General features: G+C 35.5%; 1 protein-coding gene across 4 annotated transcripts in view; it reads right to left on the bottom strand.

Moving 5' to 3' along the window:
• ENTREP2 (endosomal transmembrane epsin interactor 2) overlaps window positions 1–22,437 on the bottom strand; it is a 98,178-nt gene that overhangs the window by 14,434 nt on the left and 61,307 nt on the right. For all 4 annotated transcript variants that reach the window (XM_072345917.1, XM_072345921.1, XM_072345918.1 and 1 more), the window contains exons 4-5: window positions 21,782–21,913; window positions 9,544–9,651 (exon numbers count right to left, since the gene is read on the bottom strand). In XM_072345917.1, coding sequence (XP_072202018.1) covers window positions 9,544–9,651; window positions 21,782–21,913 — 240 coding nt within the window. The remainder of the gene's footprint in view (window positions 1–9,543; window positions 9,652–21,781; window positions 21,914–22,437) is intronic.

The raw sequence follows: 22,437 nt of genomic DNA, 5'->3' as shown, positions 1-22,437 counted from the left end.
GGCCTGGCTTTATATGGTTGCCATGGAGAAAGGGGGATTTACAATCAAAAATGATAGAATTCTTCCTTCATCAGACAAGATGTTCCTTTTGCTGTCATGCCACTATTTTGGACCAGTAGGTAACCTGGTCTTCAACTCCTGCCTTTTAAAACCAGTGAGGTAAGAAATTTGGTAACAGGCACATTCCACTTTTAACACTGAAATTTGTGAAATGTTGTTGCATAGCATCATTACTACTTTTCAGATAAAGGATGGAGACTGAAAAAGCATTTTTGTAAAAATGAAAATACTTTAGCTTCAGAGATCCAGTAAAGAGTGATTTACTTCATTTTTAATGCCAGTTTTATATTTTTTTCACTTTTCCAGATAAATGCTCATTGTCAGTTATTCTGACTTAATACTACTGTACAAGTCATGTTGGTCTTTGGTATTCAGAAGGTTGAGCTTACTTCCACCAAACATGATCTTTGCATGTTGCTTCAAAGGTTGAATTTTTAATAACACAACACAACAGAAGGCTGGAAAGGACCTATTTCAATTGCTTGGGAAAATGAACTTAGTAGCTGCTTAGTAATTGGATATCTAGAGGCATTTTTACAGTTAGTAAATAAACAACTTCCTCTGCACAACACTTTTATTATGTCCAATAACCAATGACTTTCGGACATCATAGTCTACTGATGTTACAGCAATAAGAGACATCTACTTCATTTACTCCTCCTTTCCATAACATGTCTAATGCTCCTAAGCACATGAGATGTGAGACTGTTCTTATAACCAGACACGTCTACAGGTTTCTCATACAGAATAAAGAAACATTTTATGGTAATTCAGTTTAAGTTCACTTGATCTTTTTATGTCTGTTTCCCAAACTAACATTACATTAACTTATAAATACCACACCTGTGTGATATGATTATCAGTTTGTTATCACATAAACATATCACACTGAAGAATTTGGTAGAAAAAAAGGAAGCAAATAGAAGTAAGGTTGAAGTACTGATCTAGGGCCAGTAAAATAAAAAAACACAACCTTAACAGTCTTTTTCGGAAAATAAAAAGCTACTTAATGACCTAAATCTTAGAAAAAATTACCACCTCTATATATTCAAGGTTCTTATTTTGTACCTTACACACTCAGGACTACAGTCATTTTCCTAGAGGAGCTGATGATTTGGTAGTCTTTTACAAGCAGTTTTCTTTTACAACTTTTACAATCACCCACGGGCCATTTACATACACTGCCAGTAAAGATTTGGCTTCCACTAGGAAAGAGGTAGCTCCATCTCTTTGGTTCTCAAGTTTCCTGGAGCTCACTTAATTCAGGTATCTATAAGAGGCAACAGACTTAAATGTTTCTCAAAACAAGGCAATTAATGCAGAGCACTTCCACAGTGCGTGAAGTATTGGCATCCGTTCTGTGGCATTTCAATGACATGAGGTAAAGATGCTGCACAGACTGTGATTCAAGAAGGAGAAGACCTCATTATAAGATGCAGTTCAATTTAACAGCAGAATTCAAGAAGCTTTACTGTGAATATAAATCATAACAATGAACTGCTTGACCAGTGCTGAAAATGAGTGGCAAAATGCATATGAAAGATGCACACATTTGGAGAGGAGTTTGTAAGTGACAGTTTACCTATGTGATATCATCCTGCTGGAGGCACAAAAATTAAATTGGAAGAGGGAGACTGGCAGGAAATGAAACAACACCAAATATAAGGGAATATCAGAAAGAACAGACTGTTTGAGAAAACAGTGGAAAAGCTATTAAACAAGAATTTATCATATGTTATTCTACACTACAATATCTCCTATCCTCTGTTGGCCTGCAAAAGTTTATTCTGCCTACAGTAAAATGTACTTTAAAAATCCTGAAGAGTTAGTCTCAAATGTTGAAGGCTAGCAGGAGTTCAAAGACAAAGCAGTGTCTAGGGGAGACAGCCAGAAGAGGCATGGCAAGAAAACGCTGACAGCAGACAAGCAGACAGAGCTGCACTAGGTGGAGGAATGCTGACAAACACTTGCAAGGAAATACACTTTTTTTCCCCTTTTTTTCTTTGTTTGTCTGTTTGTTTTGTATTACAAAGTAGTTCCTAAATAATCAAGCTCAAAATGTTTGATGGCAAAAAAAAAAAAAAAAAAAAAAAATTGGCACAGCCTGCATAATCACAACTTCAAGCTGCATTTAGCGTGATTTCAAAACCAATAGCTCAGACTATTAAACCTTTCAGCATGCTTCCAGCCAAGGCTTTGGGGATTAAACTAATGATGACTGCAGAAGCAACAGATACATCACTGCAGATGAGGACAAACAGTAAACAGCACCGCTGCTAAATACAGTAAGTTGTCAACACTTCAAAAAGCTTGGCATGACTTCATAGTTAGCAATAACCACTTAGAACATAACCACTGGGCATAAATTGATGTGACTTGACACTGGAAATCCCAAATACTCCACCTTGTCCCATCAGATGCTAAGAACTTTCAGAAATCCACCAGACAATGGAAAACACACAGAGCCAGAGACACTGGACCAAATGCCAATGACCTTTCCAGCAAGCTTAGAACCTGCAGCAAAGACAAGTACTGTTATTTCCTTGTGAAGGCAGCAATATTTTATGGAAAGAACAGGATTCTATCCAGTTCTTACCATAGATAGGTAAGAAATGAAGCTATAAAACACACTCTTTTTTTCCTTGTCAAATGAAATTTCCATCTCTTCACTCAAAATTCTCACACAGGCTAGCCTCTGAAATGACCAGAAAGATTGTGGCTAATTACTTATGTTTCCAATATTGAGTATATTTAAGTAAACACTGATGGAGAAGTATCAATTAGTGAATAGATGAAAGTGCAGTAAAGGACTATATACATTATTCTCTGAAGGAACAGTTACCTGTTGTGATACAGTGTGCTAAGCTCCTCTGAGATCTGTAAGACTAAGAACTTCATCAGTGCTTCCAGGTATGGGTCATCCCCACAAAACCTGAGCAAATTACTATTAATTTAAATAAGTATTTAATCACTTAAGATCAGTTCTCACTTCATTTGCAGCATCTCCCAAAAGATGTTTTAAATTATTGTTATTATTATTTCAACATTATCCACCACAAGAATAGATTGAACAATGCTAGCAAGATGTCATCCAACATCATTTGACATATCTGAGTGACATGATAGAAATGCTAACTGAAAAACGACAAAAAAGAAACAACTACAATGGAAATTATTCTTCAGAGTAATAGCAAAATTTAGCAAATAATTTAGCAAAATATAAATTTAATCACTGAATTATTCTAAGAATAATTATTTTTGAATGCGCAAAAGGAAAAATGTTTGGAGTTCTTTATGATGTCTTCTCTGGCACACTTTTTTTCTTATTTAAAAGAGACTTTATTTTACATGTTGTGAAAGGAATGGCAGTAATTTATATTCAAAGTATGTCACCACACCTAATAGGTGTTCCTAAGCTACTGCACACGCCAAACATGCTTTCAGGAATCATTCCGCCTAGCAGCTATGATTGAGGTACAGAGTAAACAGCTTAGTGATAAAATGGCCTGTGTGACAGAAGTGAAGAAAGACTTATCTAAAAAACTCACTTAGAAAAGAACAAGTGTTAGTTCAGCATCAGATATGCCAAAAGTACTGCATATTTTCACATAATCAGCAGGACGAGTGCACCATAAACAGCAACAATCTGATAGTGAGAATGAGATAGCTACCAATGAATCTGGATTCTAGATGGTCTCTCTTTATGCTTTAGAACAAAAGTATTTCAAAACAGCCAGAGCTTGTCTCACTTACAGCTGTCAATGCACAGAGAAAAAGCACAATTAAAAAAAATCAAACTGATTAGTTACTTTCAGATGATACATATCAGAAAGCACTGAGCTTCACATCAAGGGCTGTTTATATGCACAGTCAACCAAGAAAGCCTGTTTCTACATGTTGTGCAATCTTTATACTTTGTATAAATTTCAAACACTGAATTTTCTATGCTTCTATATAATTTTAGGCCAGCAAAAATTAACTTGTTAAACAAGTTAAGAACAGCAATACAAGCACATTACATATCTTGCTTAAAAATTAGCAGAGTTTCATCAGATTGCTTTGTATATTCAGTTCTTATTATACTTTAGTTTCCAACTTTTTTTCCAAGTGAAAAACACTGTTATCACTAGATGAGGTATAAATACTGAAACAAAACAATGGAGGAATAAGACATTTAAGAAACAGTAGCACGCAGAGGTTAGTAATATATTCCTCTAACAAAAAAAGCCTTAAATGAAAATTAAAGCTGACAGACACATTGTTGTAACTCTCACATTAAACTGGAAAAGATTATTTAAATTACAAACAGAGAATGAACATTTATAGAGATTAATAATGTATCCTTTCATCCTTTCTGTTGTCGTGTCGTTCAAAAACTCTGCCAAGAAAACTCACTGTTTTACTTCAGAAACAAATTAAATTGATACTCAAGATAGATTTACAGTCTTAACAATATGAATGGAAACAACTGCCTAGTGCTGTCTAGGAAAGTTTTACATGGCAAGGTGTTACAAAAGAACGCACATTTTAATAAATCCTATTAATTAGTTACTGTTTAGAAGAGAAAATGCTTTAAGCATCCTTTAAAAGAGAATGTAAAGGCCTGGGCAGCAACATAAGAGCTCAGTGTTTTATTAGTACATATTGACGCAGATATAATTTTTAAAAAGAAAAAAAAATTAAAAAAAAATTAACTAATGTTAGATGTATCTGCAGAACGAGAATAAATGATGTAAAAATATAAAAGAAACATCCGCCATTAACATTACTGCTAGTTTACCTTCCATCAGAATATTTATTGTTTGAATTGCCAAATGCTTTTATCCTTAATCTCCCGAAATTATCTGAAAATTTTGTTAAGAAGTCCTTCTAAAAAAACGTTTTTCATCATCCAGAGTTGCTGCATTTCTGCAGCACATACTGAAATAAAGCAGATATATACCGAGATATGTGCAGATTTCTTTAAGAAAAGCTAAGTAGTGTCTTACTCCCTTATTTGTGGGAGCTTTTCCTCTGACCAAGAAGTCCATACAACTTGATAGCCCAGACAGTGTGGCTACACTGTACACTGTACAACCCACAGAACAGAAAGGATTTATTAATTATTTTTCTTTGTTAATTTCAGTAATGACACACTCCATTATCATTATAGCTGATGAAAACAGTAATTAAATGTTACAGTTTGCATGTGTCATCATTACCTTATTTCCTTTACAAAATAACAGATTGTTTTAGATATCACATAGCATGATGAGTGGTTAAAAACAGTGATGGTGATAACATCAGAACACACTGAGTAATATCAGTGCCAGTACTTCTAGGATAACCATGGTATAAACACATCTGAAGAAGGGAGCAGGTATACTTCGTGCTTTAATCTGACCACAAAGGGCACAACTTCTTGTGCATTGCTTTGTCTAGCTGTGGCAGCTACCCTCTGAAGAAAATAATGTGAATTTTTGCAGGTGCCATTCATCTGACAACATGGAAACTGAAACTGCCTTCAAGCAACAAATAAAATATCCTGGAAGTGACAGCTCGGTTATTAAGGAATGTTTCCTCACATTTCATAACACTGATATAATCTGATATGATTCACACTTATCTTCTGGAGGAGTGTATAAACAGAAAGAACAATTCTAGGAAGCCCTGAAAAGGAGTGCAGTCTTAAACTGTCCAAACTAGCAAAATACATAACAAGTGCCATTTGCACCTGTAGTATACCCACAGTAGGCTTCTTCCCTGAGATGCTGCGTATGCTTCACGGGCTGGGAAAGGATAAAGTGAGGTGAAAGGTTTGGGATACTCCCTGAATTGGTCAACTCAAATAAGAAACGATCTAGGAGAATTTTTGTGTGCGTCCTGTAACAAAAGCACAAACCCCCAGCAAAGTCTTGTATGCTTTGTCTGAAATACTGCAGAAACTGAACAGCATGGATTAAAAGCAAAAAGACCACACCAAAATAATAACAACAAGAAAATGTTTTCTTTTTTTAACCTTTCCTGTTTCCATTTTTTTTTTCTTTCTTTCAGGATAAGATCTTATTGCCAAAACTTAGATTTCAGTAGTTCAAATCAATGGCTACACTTTACACCATTCCCTTTTCCAAGTTTGCATGCAATAATACTTGAGAAAATTGATTTAGGTTGTACTATTGCCAACAAATGCTATGAAATACACTAACAAATGGGAGCAGGTGCTCAAAGAAAGAGTTATTTTCCCTTTTATTATTGGTGATTGGTGAGTACTTAAGATTTATTTTGGTTTCAGGCATTCTGCAAATTTCAGCACGGTTTCTGACAACAATCTCAAGATTTCTACTTTTGCGAGTACAAAAGTAAGAACTAGAGGAAACTAAAATGTAATGCAAGAAAAACAGTCTGCAGTATGTGATTGAGAAAAGCATATTATTACCAGACCTTAAAAAAGGACTGCCACCAAAGCTGCTTGCACAGTATGTCCCCTTAGCAGTATCATCATTCTCTTATTAGTTATGCAATTTAAATTAATTTTAAGAGATTGTAATTGGTATATTATGAACTGATAAGAGACCAGCAGTTCTGAGCACAGAACACCTGCCAAAGCTATAATGGCATGAAGAGCCTGAAGAGAAATTTCCAACACCACTAGTGTACTAACATGGATAGACATACAACAGAATCAGAAGATAATGAAGAAATTCAAGCCCTGAACAAGAGGTATTACATCTCTGATATCCAAAACTGTTATGTCTTCTTAACTCTTTTAATTACACTGAAATCTTCCTAGTCTGTTCAGTTTCTCTCAGAGACACTTCAATATTTAGTAGTGGAAGTTCTGGGGATGTGTTTGAGGTCTCTGTGTAGAAGGTGAATTTCTGACAGTTAAACCATGTCAGGACTTTGGTACTCTTCCACTGGCATTCTGTTTGCCAGGACTCCTACACTGTCATGTCCCAAATGAGCTCATATATTTTAACAGCAGTTTGCCCCTTCCAGGATGTGATTTTGAGCAGTGTAATGGATGCTAGCTGCTGGAACACCATAGTTCAGATTTCAGGAATGCCAGAAAGAATGCTTCATCATTTACTATGGTGACAATTAAAAACACATGCCAATGAAGATTAAAGGGTTGTTTGTTTGTTTTTTTAATTTTGACATAGCTACAAAACTTTTATATAATAGGAATAGAGGAGAAAGACACAAGCAAACAAAAAAGAGCAGAAAAGCATATTTTTAGCGGTCTGTCTCCAGATAACTCCATCAAAGATTCAGCTGCTATTAAGGACATCTAATCATATACATGACTGCAAATCCTATTCTTATTTGCTTCTTGGACTAGGTTCTCAGGATAGCTTTCAGAGAAGAATTACATGCTGGAACACATTTCTTACCAGGAAGCTATCACTAGCAGAAGAGTAAGACTGGCATAAATTAATGAATTACTGTATTTATTAAATTAGTATAAAAAATGAGTTTAATAACATTTATAAAAGCATCCTCTAAAAAAGCCAGATATCTTTTAAGTCCCTACTGAAACAAATACAAACGAAAACATGGGTGTAACTGACATCTTACGTAAAATCAATAACATTATTACAGATAATAATGTCTCGTAGGATATAATAAACATTTTTCCAAGGCACGTGACTTCCTATATTCATTCCCTCTATTTCTTTGTTCCTTCACTTATACCTTGAACTTTATCTTCAAAGTAACTAGAGAGTAAGGATATGTGTGCTAGATCACTTCATTTAAAAAGTGCAGGAAAAAAAACAGATCGAAATGAAGTCATTTCTTTAGAGACTGGAATTGGAAACGCAATTATTTCTACTCATGTTTCTTAATTCCTATGGAGCCTAACACCGCCAGGTACAGCCTCCAGGACTGAAGATTTAGAAACCACTGTGTTTCAAACCTCAGCCCAAGAAGGGACCTGCTTGGATACCACAAGAACTAGTATTTTTTTTCCTTAATACTTGAAAGCCAATATTTGTTCATTGACATTATTTTTAAACAAAAACCTTCAAATGTAATGAAAAATTTCATCTGTGTGCATTACCAGATAGTCTGCGTTATAGTTTTCAGGGCATTTTTACTAAAAGATCACTATATCCAATTCCCACTGTTTATGAGCTGCTGCAAGCTCACAGACTATGAATACAGGGCAATAAATGAAAATATGCTTTTATAGAACATCAGATTTTGCCTGCCCTTTGTTACGCCCACTAACACATGAAGTAATTCCTAGCTCACAGATTGAGAATGCATTTTAACTAAGTTTGTAACCCAGTGACCAGGAATGCTTCTCTAGAAAGGACATATCATCATAGTATCATAGTATCATAGTATTGTGCGAGTTGGAAGGGACCTTAGAGATCATCGAGTCCAACTCCCGGGATTCGAGCCCTTCTGTGTAGCAGAGCAGCACTTATACCACTTGCGCCACAGGGGGGATTCGAACCTGGGCCCTCCGGTGCTGCAAGCAGCACTTTATACCCCTGCGCCACCGGGGGGACATCCACATCTCAAACTCACATACCTAGAACTCAAAGTAAAATCCATGGTATTTGTATATATTTATTCATTTAACCACTTGGGACAGGTTATAGAGTCTCTCACTGCTGCTCAGAGTGTTTACAACTATCTTGTTGGGACAGAATTTTTGCCATACAGACTTTTAAAATATGACTTACAAATGGCTAGCATTACTTTGCATGTCTGCTGTCTCATACTAAACACAGGATTATTTCATAGATTAGCTGTGGTAGAGGTGGGTTAAATAGTTTATATGGCCTGCCAAACACTAATTTAAAGTTAGTACTGTTTATGTTTCAACATTAAATTGAAACCTTGAGAAGAAGAGCACTTACACGGGATAGAAGAGCTCTCTTCTTCCAACCAAAACAAGACAGCATCCTGTAATGCAGCTGACTGTGCAGAAGACTAATGATCATTTCCCCTCTTGTTTTAAACACAAGTACTACTCTGGAGCTGAACTTGTTTTCCTCCTGAAAACACTGTTATTGGCACAGTGCCATGAAAAGTTCTAGTTTTGAACTTACAGTTCTCACACTACATAGTTCTCATACTTGAAAAACAGTATTTCAAAGCTAAGTAATTGCTCTGGGTAGTGTAAAACGTGAATACAAAGAACATGCAACAACAGAAAATGTAATGTGCATATATAAACCAAACCTTGTCACTAACCCCAGTAACCAAAATTATTTATTCCCAATGTCAAAATCTAAATTTAGTTCTCTCATGGAATATATAATACACATTTAATGCAGCAGCTATTCGTATTACATACATCTATATGCTGTATGTATAGAGATGTACACAGTTAAAACACACACCTAGGTATGCACATTCTAACACTGTGCAAAGACAAACAAGTAGGCCTAAGTTTACAAGCAAGGAATAAGTACAAATGAATAAATACAGAATAGGAAAATATGTTCTGTCGGACAACATCCTGTGCTGTCACTGAAATGTACTCACCATTTGCAGAAGATCAGAAGAAACCATCTGCATGCAACACATCGCTGTTGCCAAAGCACAGACAATGGTGGAGATGACATTGAGAGCGCACACGCTGAACAACAGGTCCTGTGAAAAGACATGCATCAGAATATCATCTCTTATCTCAGGGATGCAAAGGACAGGAAATATTTTTAGTAATTTGATAATAAACACTGCCACTTGCTAGCAAATTCATACAGTCTCAATTAGCTGTGTAGAATTCTATCAACATGGAATACTTGCTTCAAATCAGTCACCAAAGGACACACTCACAGAAACATCTTTAGGAACATAGTTTAGTGGTGGACTTGCTAGTGTTATGTGATAGTCACACTCAATGATCTTGTGGGTCCTTTACAACACAAATGATTCTACAGTCTTCTCTTCCCCACTTAACAAAACACATTCAGTATTAGAAATTTCCTCAGAAATACTTCAAGTTTTCCAGTTTCCTTGCAAAGGATAAACTGTTGCTTTCACACAGATATCACTAGTAAAATGGTAGCAAGCACATTTCTGGTTAAAAAAAGCCACACATGAAGAAACACTAATCAGGGTTATGTGGTAAAATTACTAAATGGAAAAATTAATATGAAATAGTGAATTTCATTCTGTATTCGATATTATGTGCATCTGAAACAGATCAGAAAGAAACAAGTACATTTTAGAGTATGGAAGAAAAGCACTGACTGTATGTGAGAAGTATAAGTGCACACGACCACAACGTCTCTTTAAAAACTATGTTTTCAACTACAAACATTTATGTTAATTAAGCAGAATAAAGAAATATTTTAATTGAAACTGAAATATATTTAGAGAAAAGGTATAATTAAAAACAAATCAAAAACAACAAACAGACGAAAACCCACGAAAACAAAAACATAAGCATCCATTTCTTTCAATCGCTGTATTTTTGTTTATTTTCCTTGCAGGTAAAGGGCAGGAACTCTCATCATGCTGATAACATTACAAAAACCATTAAAATCCTTCTTCAGCAACTGCCTACCTGCTGTACCTGTGACAATCACAAGCTCAGTCAGTATTCAGAATAGCCAGTAGAAGAATAGCCATTTGAGGTGAAAAACAATCAAACTGTAATACATAGCAAATACAGAGCAAAAGCACTCTGCATAAATCCATACTGCAGAATCTAACTTGTAAACTACTGGCACTTGGAACCCAATTTTTAGCTAACCCAAACGTGTAACTGAATATCTTTTATACCAAATAATATGTTCTGCAAAGTTGTAAATTAGGTTCCATAGCATCCTTAAGACCCTCACAGTACTCCTGTTCCTAAATATCAACATTTAACTATCTTTCCCATCAGAATATTCTCCATCCAATTGTTTACAATCATTTCTCTTCTTCTTCCACAGCTATTAAGAACAGACTATTACATACTTAAACTCCATCATCATGCTTAAAGTCTTAAATCCTTTTTTTTTTCTGACATTAACCCAATTTCCTGAAATCCTAGACAGAGATCAGTTTCCTAGGCCTTTGATCACTTTCATTTGGTTCACCCTTCAGCTGGCCCACATTTCTCCTCAAAAGCAGAATACTAAACAGTGCAGTGATGACTGAGGATTTTTGCAACTGTATATTGTTGATTTATCCTTTATCCATATAATCCCAGATCCCTTCCTGATGAACTACTATACTCCTCTTCCTGCTACTAGATAAGGGCAGAAGAAAAACCACATATAAATTGATATATATGTATTTAAATTGGAGAAATGCCACAATGAAAACCTCACTCTCACTTACCACTATTTAAGATTTTTGAAAGAGTGCATGCTAATGCAAGTCCATGTAAAGCCCATTAAGTCCAGTAGTAAAGTTCATCAGAAACATGAAAATGAGTCAAACACTGTTGTAGATGCTAACGAGGCTGAACCTTGTAGTACAAGCATATAGGCGGTAGCAAACACAAAAAACAGAAGTGAATCTGTACAATTACCCCTTAAATAAAATAATAACACAGACTGTAAGCTAAACTGAAATTCACTAGATGAACTTGATAATAAATGCCTGCAACTTCAGAAAAACATGGGAGTGAAACTATAAAAAAGCAAATATTTTGGTATTTCATTTTGCATCCATTTGGTTATTATTGCTATTAAATATAAGATATCAGACCACACATTTGTAAATTAAAGTATTATATACACAATGCTGATATTAGATATTAGACTAGCAAATCTGAAAATCGTTTGTGGAAAACAATAATTGGCCAGCCTCAAAGTAGCATCGCTTCAAATGCTACTACTGCTCTGTTCCTGTAACAGAAGACAAACACTAGAGAATTCCACAATCTAAAGACAGGTAATTAATTTAAAAAACAATTCTAAAACCTGTTTCAGTTCAAACAGGAATCAAACCACAAATCTTCCAGTAACTTTCACCTCACTCTCTAACCCAACCCAACCCCCAAACAAACATTATTTAGTCTTTTGTCAGTTGAGCATTTTCAGGAAATTTCCTCCCTATGCCCTGTTGAACAGATAATGAGGTCACTCACAAGACACTCATTTATTCAATTGTAATAGCAAGTGGGCAAGTAACAAGCTTTCAAAATCCATAACTCTTTGTGGCCAAACATACTACCCAGAAAGATAATGTTGATGCTCAGGCAGATCCAAGCTGTAACACAATGACAGTTAAGATTTCCTTCAGGAAATGTCTCTAGAAAGGCAGTAACCACAACAGAGACCAGCCTAATTCTCTGCAGCACCTGCCCACAGACAATTACCGGAGTAGGAAACCTGTATCTATTAGTGACGGGTTTTTTATTGACTTCTACAGTATCCACACTGATCAGAGAATACAAAGCATGAATGTGTATGGCGTGAAATATGATTCTTTGTTCTTCCGTTTTATAGCAGTTAAACCAATTTGATTGTCATCCAGAGTTTTTCTAGGTATTTTTGCTCCTTTATACAGGCATAATCTGATTCTTCTGCATGTTGGTGTAATAATTAATGCTCTGATAGGTATAATTTACAACATGAAATTATTCTGTTGCAGTTTATGTATATGATTTCCTTGCCACACCTTAACTCTCTAGTAAAGACACATTTCCCTTTAACAATAGAAGCAGCTGTCAGAATTGGCTGGAAGCAGACCTGGATCAGTTCAGATTAATACCCACAGGAGTTGAATGGCACTGTGAGCTCTTTATGGCCAGCTGTTTTTCTCAACTAGGTCCCCATGTAAATCTCAAAAGCTGAATTTAATACTGATTTCCAAAAAAAGCTGCAGTGTTCTGTATTTAGAACACCTTAATAATTACCAAAAGAATCATTCAATTAACTATGTATCTGCTCATAGCATTTTCCTTCTCTTCTAACAAACACTTTCCACTCACACCGTGGTTCTGCAAAGGATATTTGTGCAGTCTCAAATCTTTTTCATGCTATCATCCATATGTTTTAAGGAAAAAACTGAGCTTTTGTTAGTTTTACTGCTTTAATACTATTCCTGTGCTAATGCAGTTCTATGCTTGCCTGTGCAATTGAAATACTTCCCAGTAAAAGATTTTAAACTACACCTTTTCCAGTCAGAAAGTAAAGTGTACACTAAAAACTTTTCATTTATTTCTACTTGGAGTTTATCCCATTTTCTATTGGGATTTCCTAATCATAACAATTATCCCACACTTGCTACACTTCTCTTACATGACAGTCACAGCCACATATGTCATAAGACTGGTTTGAGTTGGAAGAGACTTTCAGGTTCACCCAGTTCCAACCCCTCCCTGCCATGGGCTGGTTGCTAATTATTAGATCAGCTGTCCAGGATCCCAACCAACCTGGCCTTGAATGTCTCCACGAATGGAGCATCCACAGCTTCTCCATGCAGTCTGTTCCAGTGCCTCCCCTGTCATGGTTTTGTGCTGTCAATATTCTACATCATGACATCATGTGCGGTATGAACTGTTTTGGTGGTATAAGAAAGTGTAACAGAGGGTATGTGGAAGTGTAACAGAGGGTATGTGGAAGTGTAACAGAGGGTATTGACAGCACAAAACCATGACATCCCCACCTTCTGAATAAATATAATAATCCTAACATCTCATCTAAATTTTCCCTCTTTAAAATGGTTACAACCCTCTAAATCTTGAAATAAATGTACTATTACACTCCTGAGAGTTCAAAACTGACTCAGAAGGAAACTATGCTTTTTGCACAAGTTTATGGTCTTGTACAACATCTCAGCTGAAGATTTTCAGAGTCAAAGCAGAGTATAATGTAATTTTCCAGCTGTACAAAGACCCTGGAGTAATCAAAGTCTTACTGCACCAAAAAGTCCAGGGCTGTATGAGATGAGTCAGACCAAACCATGGCTGTATGTGGAACAGAAGTTGAAAACAATGGGATTAGCTGCTTACAAAAGTCATCCCATGTCAGCATTTCTCAGACAGGTAACATTACAAGCAACATTGTTTCTAGACATGCAAAATGGCAGCAAACTTGAGTAACTGCCAAATTCAAGAACAGAACTTTATCAAACTATCTCTCAAGCCAAGATTTTATGTGGCATTGGGTACAGCATTCTCACATATATCAACCAATTGTGAAGCAGAGTCTGCCTACGAAAAGGTGGGATGCTGTTCAGGTCGAACAGCTATATGTGTCTGATTGTCTTTATCTTCTATTGATAGAATTCTTAAGAAATACACTAATGAAAAACCTTTGAATTGCAGAGGAATCACTGAGATATTTGGGAAGGTGCACGACATAAATGAAATAAACAAAAAGTTATCAGATATTTTTTACAAATTAAATCAAAGTTCTATCTCAGAAAATTTGCCTGTACTACCTCTGAGACAAAATGTGGTTTACCTTCAGAATTTCATTCTGCCAGTGATAGAACTCAGGGCATCAACTGAAATAAAATCCACTTTAGGAACATTATAACTTAAAAAGAGAGTCAGCTAGCCTATTTATCACCTACTAAGGCACTGAACTAATCCAGTCGATGTTCTTAAATATTTATCAATTATCTTTCCAAAGCTAAATCTGTGTTTGCATTCTCTTCCTTTGTTGCATTTTCTTCTACAAAATATCTAAAAACTACCTGAATAGAACCAGATGTAAATTAAAAATACCATAGTAAAACAGATCATTTTAGTTCCATCTTACACCCCAAAAGAAACAAATCTTTCAAACCTTAGCTTGAGATAAAGTTGACTATTCCTCCAATCTGAAAGAAGTCAAGTCTATTAATCGAGCTAGTAGAAGTATTTCAGCCAAAAATGCCATTTTGACATTGCATATTTATTTAACTTCATTTAGAATTTTGGCATGAAACAGAGTTGGAGCTCTGTCAGATCTATTATGTAGCAATATATCACAGAACTGTTTATGTTTGGGAAGACTGAATGGAAACAGAAGGGGGATTCCTCATACCCTTGCTCTTGTTTTCATGCATTAGTACTGCTTATGCTGAAATACTTCCCCCTTTGGATTTATGTCTACTTGCTAGACTAGAATGTGTTATGGAACGTGTTGCTGGTTTGTAGAAAATTTGATTTTTCCAAGCTGCTTGTAATAAGGAATTTACTCTGCTCCAAAATTTAATCATTATCAGTATTGTTTTACTAATGCCATAACTACAAAATCTTCGTGTGTTTCTATGCAGCATAGCTACAGGGAAAGCTTACACACATCAGAATCAATCATGTTAGGTTTTCTGGTGCTCTCAGGTACACAAGCAGGCACTGCTGACTACACAAACTGAAAGGTCTATTATATAGAGCCCAATCACACGACAAGTAGAACTCTCCAGCAAAGTGACAGCTTAATATTCTGCAGCACCATTCTTTTCACATCCTTAACCATGACTCTGTAAAATGATCACTGATGCCTTTTTTTGAAAATGTTACTTTCTGTTTCAACATCCAAAATGTTTACTTTTCTTTAACTTTTTTAACTTTTCTTTTTTAATTGCTTGTAGACCTTAGCTGATGAATGCAAGCTGCCTCAGCTATGATTCTCTGCAAGTAAGTATGATTTACAGACTACATTGCTGACTACATTTCCACACACTAAAGGAAGAAAATAACAATGTTGCTATCTCATAAACCTCCTGAAACTCTTAAATTTACAGGAAATACACCAGGAGTTAACTTAAGAATATATTTTCTTGTATGCTCTACATAATAATCTATAGTAAATTTACTCCTATCTGTTGAAAAGAGAGCTAGTGACCTGTGAGACATCCAAAAACAGGTACCCATCGTATTTTCACAAAAGGCTGCACAAGTCCTGACATTATATTTTGCTATTAAGACGTATTTTTAGATGTTTTCACACTGAAAATAACATAATTCATTAGAATCTTGTGTCAAGACCTTCTTTGTTTCATTTAGTACCAGTGGAGCAGGAGAGTTTTCTGTTACCTCAGTGCAACATGTGAGTCAAGTTACCTCACATTCACTACTGGAAGGGAATGGAACAACCTATTTTCACATTAAAGCTGTCCAGGTCTAAGCGAAAAACTGAATCAGCAGTGACTCACAGCAAATGATTTGTTAGATACGCCTGTTTAATGGTATTTTGGGGCTTTTAAGAGAGGTATTCACAGCAATAGGAATCAGATATCTTATGTCTTTCATAGGCCTCTGGATACCCCCAGCTGTATGCTCAAGAGCTGAGGGATCTTAACCACTTCATGGCAGTGAGCTCTGATCACAGAAAAAAGCAGTTAAGAAACCTCAGTGCCTCAGAGGTTGTTGACCCTTTTCCCCTTCTCTTTAACCAAGTTAAGGCACATTAAACCTTGAGACTCTGTTACCATATCTCCACCCTTTTCCTCATAGCCAGTTTACAAGTGACTGCTGAGAAAAGCGCATGGATTTTTTGTGATTAGCGAGTGACTGAAGGCAAGGGAAGATAAACTGGCAGAAGTGATTGCCTCTCAAAATATTATCAAGATGAAGATTACCAGTAGGTAATCATTAGAGTAAAATGCAAAAATACAAAACAAAAACAAGTTACAGCCAGCAGTGCTACAAGTCGCCTACTTCTTGCTGCACTCTAAGGAAGATAAAGCCTACATTTTCAAGTACACTGTATTTCAGGTAAATGACTACACAAAAACACTTCTCTAAATCTGAGACTGTGTCAAGCCTATGGAGCAACTTTACAAAGGAGTTGCATTACAACATCTGAGTATGATTTAAAAACTGAACTTTATATACTTTTGAATATATGGTAGTCCAAAAATATTATTTTGCAATATAATTTAGTATGAATATCGTAAGAAAAAGAATGCACAGTAAAATACTGAAAAAACAGTTTATTTTGACAACTAATTTTCTTCGTTTTCCATCTAACTGCTGGATGACAGTGCGGTCATGTAGTATTAAACTGGAACAGGGAAAAAAATTGGTGATTGATTTATCACTTTGATAACTAAACTGTAGAAATGATTATTTAACAAAGCAGTCCAGAACAGATGCTAACACACACAATTACCTGACAGAAGCAAAGAAAATCTCTTGCATAAGATAGAATTCAAAATGAAAAAAAATATAACAATGAAATGAACTCCACATTAATAATGGGAAAAGTGGAGGAATGGAGTCCTTTATCATCAAAGAACACTCATGGAAAGTGTATTCCCCCTTCTGTATTTTTCTCCTTTATAATGTGATTTGTTCATCCTATCACAGTTAACACAAAATAAAACTAGAATGCTACCAATGTGCTGCAATGAATAAGTATTTTCACATCTTAGAAAGTGAAGTTATAACTGAATTTCTCTCTAATAACTTCTGGATGACTTCCAGAAGAATTATTAATCAATCACAGCTGCAAACAGGCTGCAGTGCATGTAATAATACATGTATTCAGCATTTAGAATAAAATGTCAAGGTAATTTTAGGCCTGGAAGGGAAATACCACATGACAGACAACAATCCGAATACCAAGTTGGTCAGTAAGGTAAATGCCCAAACAACTTTGCTACTGTATATAAAATAACTCCAAATACAACAGCAAGAGCAAACCCAATACTCAAAACCAGTAAGATGAGTTAACCTTTTGGATAGTATTCTACCTTAACAATACACACTTAATTCAACAAATGCATAATACATCATATTCTAAAAGAGAATGTTTGCCTGAAACTTTGGTATTCCAATTACCCAGCACAAAGCATTGCTTTGTAAAGGTTTGCCATGTTCTTTCACATACCCACAAAGCATAGAATAGAAACCAGGCAAATCAAAATATCTAAAACCTCTGCACAGCTTCACAACAACTCAAATATAAACTTTGCTAAATATTCAATCACTCCCTTGCCTCTTCTAATCATAGTGATGAACTGTACTTTCAATTACATTCATTGTTATCAAACCAGGGAATTTAGCATTAAAAAAACCCACACATATCACACAGATGAAGCACTATTATGACAAAGTACTTGTTTTCCCTCAACTATTATGGAAAGTTATCCACCTGTGTTGCTTACAAAGAATTGAGATCATGCATTTAAACCTATTTTGCTGTAGAAGGTACCAAAATACAGATCAAAGCATTTTGTCTCCAATTTTCTCTCTCCAGATTTATTTACAAGATTTAAGAGTATTCTTTTTTGTGAACTGAGTTACTTACACACAACCAAAAACAAAGTTACATAGCACAAAAAACAGTACTTCTTAAGAGTCCTAACCAATGCAACGCTTTTGAAGTAGCAAGTTTCTATTGAACTTGAAAAACACTCCCATTTTGCTGCTTGAAAAAATTGTTCTCCTGGGGAAATAGGTTGGTATTTCTGGAGGATCTCAAGTTCAGTGAACTTCTGAGAGCTTGGTCAATAACCAATAAAAGGAGTAAAATAAGCTAGCTGATGTGTAAAAAGGACACTCTGTAACCAGTAGCCCTGAACTCATGGATTTAAACACCTGCACTGATCAAGGGCTAAAGCCAGCTTCAATTTCTGTGACGATGATTTCTTTTCTCCTTGATCAACTTCAATAATGGTGCTTCATTTTTAGTATCATGTTAACCAGAAAATAGTGAGCAATAAAGCTTTTTCACCCATTAAATTAAACTGTCTGTACTTCTCTTACTTGTAAATTTGATTAAAACAATCTCTTTAAGTCAAATCATAACTTCAGTTGTTCTAACTGGCTTTTGATGAAGGTGAAAACACGTTGTTCTAAATGGAAAAAAAAACCAAAACAGAACAACAACAACAAAAAAAACATGGTTAAACTTGGTCATCAGAAAACACAGTAAAAATAAATAATGATTCAAAGGAGACTAAAGGAAAGATTTGTGTGGAAAACTGCAAGAACCCTATGTTACAGAAATCCCAAAAAGATGCTAAGAAGAACTGAAAAATGCTATTATTTAATGTTGTTTTTTAATTTCAGTAGCTCTGAAACAATTATTTGTGCTGAAAATACAGGTGGAAATAGCTTTTACTTAGCCTGTATAGCCACAAAACCACTCTACAAATGCACTTAAGTAAAATAGGAAGCAAACATTTCTATATATCCATAATTTAGCATGTATCATTGCAAGGATTCTGAACTATATAAGCCATTAAAGTAATTTAAAAATCCCACTGAACAGTGTCTAAACCAAAGTCACATAACATTATGCTCTTACGTGCAGATCGCATATATTAATAATTCACTAGAAAATAATTCCATCTTCAATGCCTATATTCATCCTCTCATAGAATCATAAAATGGCCCGGGTAGAAAATGACCACAATGATCATCCAGTTCCAACCCCCTGTTATATGCAGGGTTGCCAACTACCAGACCAGGCTGTCCAGAGCCCCATCCAGCCTGGCCTTGAATGCCTGCAGGGATGGGGCATCCACAGCCTCCCTGGGCAACCTGTTCCAGTGAGTCACCACCCTCTGTGTGAAAAACTTCCTCCTAATATCTAACATAAACCTCCCGTCTCAGTTTAAGACCATTCTCCCTTGTCCTATCACTATCCACCCTCACGAACAGTTGCTCCCCCACCTGTTTATACGCTCACCTTCAAGTATTAGAAGTCCTCTTAAAGCAAAAGCTCAAGAAGATAAGCTTTGTTGCATGTAACTCAAAGTATCCAGGATACTCTGAGTTCAGAAGGAAGACATACTTTCCACAGATGAAGATTGTCAGGAAAATTCAGTCCCTGCACTAAAAAGCTGGCTCCTAGTTTCAGCCTGTTCTAGCCTAAAATTTGATATTATGTGATTGCTTTTTGGTAAAATCAAATCCAGTAGAATAATACTATGTAATTAAGTTAAAAAACAACAACTCAGTTCCACAGAATTTGCCTACAAACCAACAGACATTTGTTGCAGATCTATATGTCAGCATATTATGCCTCTTCAACTGTAATACTGTCAACAAAAAAACGTATCTCACTCATATCTATCTCGTCTTGAAATAGATTCAGGACTATGCCTGAGGTATAATCAGCAGCGTAACCCAGAGATGACACCAGATTTTCAATTATGTCTGTGCATGCTTGTTTATATGTCTGCACACATGTACGCAAACAGGAGATTTAAGTTCCTGCATTTTTTCTGGTTTTACTTGAATAAAAGTCAACTTGCACAGACAGATCAGGTGATAGAGAGTCAAGAAAGTCTTACTGGGAACAAGATCAGACAGGTGATATGTGTGCCACTGTTCTGTTTACAATGGAGCTCCTGTAGTTACTACCATCAAAAAGCACAGATTACACAGTGGAAAGATGAGATTTTCCCCCAGTCTCAATAAAGAAAAGGAGAATCGAACTTGCATAACACCATTCATAAAGATTTATAACCTTAACTTTGGCATCCCCCTGGCACTCTAAACAATGAGCTCAAATGATCATCTAGCAAAAAATGTGTTCGCCCAAAATCACATCGTAGTTGTTAATTGAAATTAAAAAGTAAGCTTTTTCTCAGTCAGTTGCTTAAAGAACATGCTGTAATCTTTTTTGTTTGTTTGTTTGTCTTCCTTTGTTGTATGATAGTAGGTTACTAATCCTTAAATTTGCCAGGAATACAGAACTCTCAAAGCAAACAAATGCAGAATTAAAAATGAAAGATTTAAGAAACACTATTACTATCCTCTCTTAACTGAAAATATCTGATGATAATTAATTTTGCATTAAGTTTAGACTCACAGGAACTCCTGATTTTAATTCAACTCTGCTGATGCAAGCAGATATTTTACCAAATTCTCTGTATAAGTGATTGAGGTATGTTTTACAAGAAATTACATTTTGTGCACCTGTTCTTACTGCTCGATTTGTTAGAAATCTTGCCCTGATTTCCAGTAAATAAAGATCATACACACTTCCATATGGTGACAACATCCTCTAAGATTCAGTTTTCTCTCCACTGTTGACATTCACTTTATAGACATACATACAGCAAGTAATCATACATTCTCTACATTTTTATAAGATCAACTGGTAAGATTTTTCTTTATGATAAGTTCATATTTTCACATCTGTTAAACACTGAAGACTGCCTTTCCTTCATATTAAAGAGAGAGTATCACAGAACAGAGTCCTGAATTTAGCATTCTAAATCACAGTTAATACTACATCTGACCAACAATGTTAAATATTTGCTTGTCACCTACAAGACTCCTGCTAGTCAATAGGCTTTTGCTCCCAGTTTTTCCCCTCATTAAAACATGATGTACAAATTTTTAGTTTTGGTGCATACCAAATTTTACATTTCTATCTAATCCTTACCACTTAGCAGTCCTTTTTTATAAGCATGCACAGTCACAAAAACACTTGCCATTATCTGCTGAAGTAACATAACTTGAAATACATTTTTCTAATACTTAGTATTTCCTTGCAGTCTATCACATCATTGAACAAAACCAACCAGCACCATCCATTCCAGTTTGCTTGAGCAACAACCAGAAAAATGTCTGCCTTCATATCTTCCAGCATTAGCCAAAACCAAGCATAGCTTCTGGTTTAGTAAAATCTACAAAAACAGTTAGGTATGCAAATCAAAGTCACTGAATGCATAACATAAAATCTGAAACACAAAACATTTAAGGATTAAATTCCCACTGGATTAAGGGTTTTTTGTGAATTTTTTTGCCTTGTTTGTTTTCAGGTGTTAGTACACAATCATTGATAACACCACCAGCTACTTCTCCTTTCATCACACTCTTCTGTCTTGCTACAAACTTACTACCCAAAATTGAAATTAAAAGCTAATTCTTCTTGTAACGCACCTTTAGGGTCAATCTCACAACATTACATTCCTGCAGAGGGTTCAGTTTCAGCATTTCTCCAAGGTTACTGCAACCTGACGTTTGATGCTGCATTTCACAGCAAACGCAGACACCATCACTGTCAAATTTAATCTGGGGAGGGAAAAAAAAAAGTCAGAGAAAATGCCAGTAAACAGAAGAACACTTCCCAACAGTTATAGTTACACTTACTGTGACAGCAATGACTACTAAATATAAAGTGCAAACTTTATTTCATTGTTAATGATAATTCCCCTAAAGCAGAATGTCACTCATTGGCTAACAAAAGCTATAAAAACAGGTGAAGTACAAGAAGTACACGATACTAAAGAACAGTGACTGCTGAAAAGGTTTGCTTTGCAGAGGCAGATGAAACCACAGTAACTCAAATGAATATGCATAAAATCATAAGCAATGGAGAAAGATAAAAAAGAAAATAACAGTCATGGTCACAGATGTAACATATACTTAAACAAATGTACAAAAATAATTATAATATCAACAACATCATACTTAAGAGAACACAGCATTAAGAAAAAGTGGAGAAAATAAGAGTTAACATAATTCCATACTTTCACATTGGAAAAATTTGGGTTGTTCTGAATACAGTAAGTATTCATTATTTCATCAGACTCTCA

The sequence above is a fragment of the Excalfactoria chinensis genome, chromosome 10, assembly GCF_039878825.1.
Source record: "Excalfactoria chinensis isolate bCotChi1 chromosome 10, bCotChi1.hap2, whole genome shotgun sequence".
Lineage (NCBI taxonomy): Eukaryota > Metazoa > Chordata > Aves > Galliformes > Phasianidae > Excalfactoria > Excalfactoria chinensis.
This window is presented reverse-complemented; position numbering and strand designations above follow the sequence as displayed.